Raw genomic sequence first — 3,144 nt, forward strand, 5'->3', positions numbered from 1 at the left:
ATACATCATATGTGCTAGTACTGGGGTTTTAACTCAGGGCCTCACCTGTCCCTTAGCTTTTTTTTTTTTTTGCTCAAGGTTGATACTCTACCACTTGAAACATAGCTCCATTTCCAGCTCTGTACTGGTTAAATAGAGGAGATAAGAGTCTCTCAGATTTTTCTACCCAGGATTGCTTCGAGCCATGATCCTCAGATATGAGCCTCCTGTATAGCTGGAGTTATAGGCATGAGCCACCAGTGTTCAGTTTAACTCTTGTTTTTTTAATTCTTCTCATCAGGCCTTCTAAGTGGAGGCTGCCAGTATTGGAAATTGTGCTGTGAGGAGGAGACAAAGAAGACCTGATCAGATACTTTCCCTTCCTAATTGGAAGCATGAGAAAGTGAACAGGAGATAAAAATTGACCCATAAAGTGATGTCAACAGATTTATAGAAGATGGTTTCCATTTTGGCATGCCTCCCTATCTTCTACAAGCCTCAGGTACTCTTCTTTAGAGAAACCATGATGCTGGCTAAGAACAGTTTTTCCTCAAAAGAAACTAATACCCAAGTATACTGAATAATACTTGCTCAAATACTGCTATATCCATTCATGATATGCAAAGTTACTAAGAGAACTCTCTCTTCTCTCTCCTGGTTGTTTTCTTGATATAGGGTTTATTCTTTGTAGCCCAGGCTGGACTCCAACTCATGATCCTCCTGTCTCAGCCTTCCCGGTGCCGGGATTACAAGTGTGTGCTATTATACCCAGATTCTTCCACACTTTTTGTTTTTCTTCCCACAGTTTAGCATCTATATTAAGTTGTTCCTTACAGGTGTAGCTGGAGAGTGGATCTGGGGTGCGTTAAAGTTCTTCCCTTGTGGACCTTTTCCTGAGACACTGGCAGATGGATGTGTTGTCATCCGGCTGAGGAACAAGTTCCATTCCATCACGGATCTTAGGTTGGCTGGACTGGCGCTCTGCATATTTCTGAAATGTGTGTTTGAAAGCCAATGAGTGATTGGTACTCCCCATCTCCAATCATTATGCTTTACTATAAAACCAAAGCTCTAGTTTATTCTGGTCCTACAGGTTTTTTTTTCTTTCTTCTTTTTCTTTTTGGTCAGTCCTGAGGCTTGAACTCAGGGCCTGGGCTCTGTCCCTGAGCTTCTTTTGCTCAAGGCTTGCACTGTACCACTTGAGCCACAATACCACTTCTGGCTTTTTCTGTGTATGTGGTACTGACGAATCAAACCCAGGGCTTCTTGCATGCTAGGCAAATAGTCTACCGCTAAGCCATATTCCTAGACCCTCAAACCCACAATTTTATGAGCAAAAAGAACCTGTTCAAAAAGAGACATGAAGCCAAATTTCCCCACATGAAACTTAACATACTGAATATTTAAATCAGCAAACCAAGAGGAAAAGCAATTAAGATGAAGTAAGTAGTCACACATCTCCTTCCCTTTAGGTCTGGATTTATTATTTTGGTGGCCTTGGGTTTTGAATTCAAGACCTTGTGCTTGCTAGGCAAGCACCTACCACCCTCAACCCGGTTTTGCTTGAGTTGTTTTTCAGACAGGGTTTCCCATTTTTTTTTTCTTTTTGGCTTCAGCCAGTCTCAAATAGAGACTATACCTATACCTATTATTTCCATGAATCTGGGATGATAAACATGTACCACCATGCCTAGCTTGTTAGCTGAGTTAGGGGGTTATTAACATTTTTGTCTGGGCTGGTCTTGAACTCTGATCCTCCTGATCTCTACTTCTCATGTAGCTGGGATTATAGGCATAACCTACCATGTCTAGCCCCCATACCCATCTTTTTTTAATGGCAACAGGCCTATGAAATGTTCTATTCTGGCCACTGACTGGGCTTTTCCTATGCATATGTTATTTCACTTCAGTGGTTCTGTAAACATTTAGCTGTGTATTCCTGGAGATCCAAGCAAACCTGACAGAACAGTGCTGTAAGTAGCTGATCGTAATTATTATTTCCTGGGAAGACACTTCTACTATTGACAATTAAAGCCAGGCCAGGCAAGAGGACAGAACCCATCTCGGAGAAGGTAAGGCATAAGAGGACATTCACTTCCATTTCTACCCCCTAGAAAAGAAGCTGAAGCTAACAGGGTTGGAATCAAGGCTCAAGTGATAGAACACAGCCAGGGTTGGAGGTGTGGCTCAGTTGGTAGAGTGCCAGCCAATGAGCAAAAACATCAGGTACTAAGTTCAAGTCCTGGTCTTAGAAAAAGAAAGAAAGACAAGAAGGAAGGGAGGGAGGGAGAAAAGGACGGAAGGAGAGAAAAGGAAGGAAGGAAGAGGAAGGAAAAAAGGAAGGAAGGAAGGCAGGAAGGAAGAAAGAAGGAAGGAAGGAAGGAAGGAAGGAAGGAAGAAGGAAGGAAGGAAGAGAGCTAGAACACACATGAGCAGAGAAGAGGCCTGAGTAAGCCAGAGTTCCACAGGCTGACTCTCTGATCCCTTCAGGAAGCAAAGAAGAGGTTGGCAAGGCCAGGCACATGGTCCTAGGCCTGCTGACCCCATAGGATGGGCACCCTGGACTGACCTGCAGCACGCTGTAGTAGTAGCAGTAAAGCCGGTGTGGCTGCAGCAGTTCCCGGGTAGCTGCCTGCCCTGCTCTTGCAATCTTCTCTGCTTCTTCATCATTGTCCTGAGAGGTTTTCAAAAAAAGGCATAACAATTACTCATGCAGCTGAGAAAGAAAGTGATCCAAGGCGGAGGAAGGACAGATGTGGGGTTAAATGTGAAGGAGAGATCATAACGGAAATACAACTTGCGAATGCTTTGGAAAGAGTGGACTTTCCCAGTCATCTCTGAGATGTCCTGCAGTGCGACAATGCTGCCTCCATCCTATTTCCTGATTTCTAGCACTGGAAGAAAGCGTGGGGACTCTCAGGTGTCACCCAACCTAGTGTTCTTTGCTTAAGACTCAAATGAATCAATTTTCATGTTAAACATCCTTGAAGCTGGGCACTGGTGGCTCATAGTGGCTGGGTACTCTCAGCCTCATATTCAGGAGGCTGAGATCTAAGGATCATGGTTCAAAGCGAGCCCAGGCAGTAAAGTCCATGAGATTCTTACCTTCTATTAACCACCAAAAAGCTAGAAGTGGAACTGTGGCTCAAGCGGTAGAGTATTAGC

The 3,144-nt window shown here is 44.0% G+C and overlaps 1 protein-coding gene across 1 annotated transcript in view; it reads right to left on the reverse strand.

Annotated features, from left to right (window-relative positions):
* Window positions 1-220: 220 nt before the first annotated feature.
* The window catches only part of Kdelc2 (KDEL (Lys-Asp-Glu-Leu) containing 2), a 13,187-nt gene continuing 10,263 nt past the window's right edge, over window positions 221-3,144 (reverse strand). Inside the window, exons 6-7 of the mRNA XM_013009477.1 lie at window positions 2,549-2,653; window positions 221-970 (exon numbers count right to left, since the gene is read on the reverse strand). Of these exons, the coding sequence (XP_012864931.1) occupies window positions 845-970; window positions 2,549-2,653 (231 nt within the window). The 3' untranslated portion in view covers window positions 221-844. The remainder of the gene's footprint in view (window positions 971-2,548; window positions 2,654-3,144) is intronic.

The sequence above is a fragment of the Dipodomys ordii genome, unplaced genomic scaffold (assembly GCF_000151885.1).
Source record: "Dipodomys ordii isolate 6190 unplaced genomic scaffold, Dord_2.0 Scaffold10, whole genome shotgun sequence".
NCBI classification, from domain to species: domain Eukaryota; kingdom Metazoa; phylum Chordata; class Mammalia; order Rodentia; family Heteromyidae; genus Dipodomys; species Dipodomys ordii.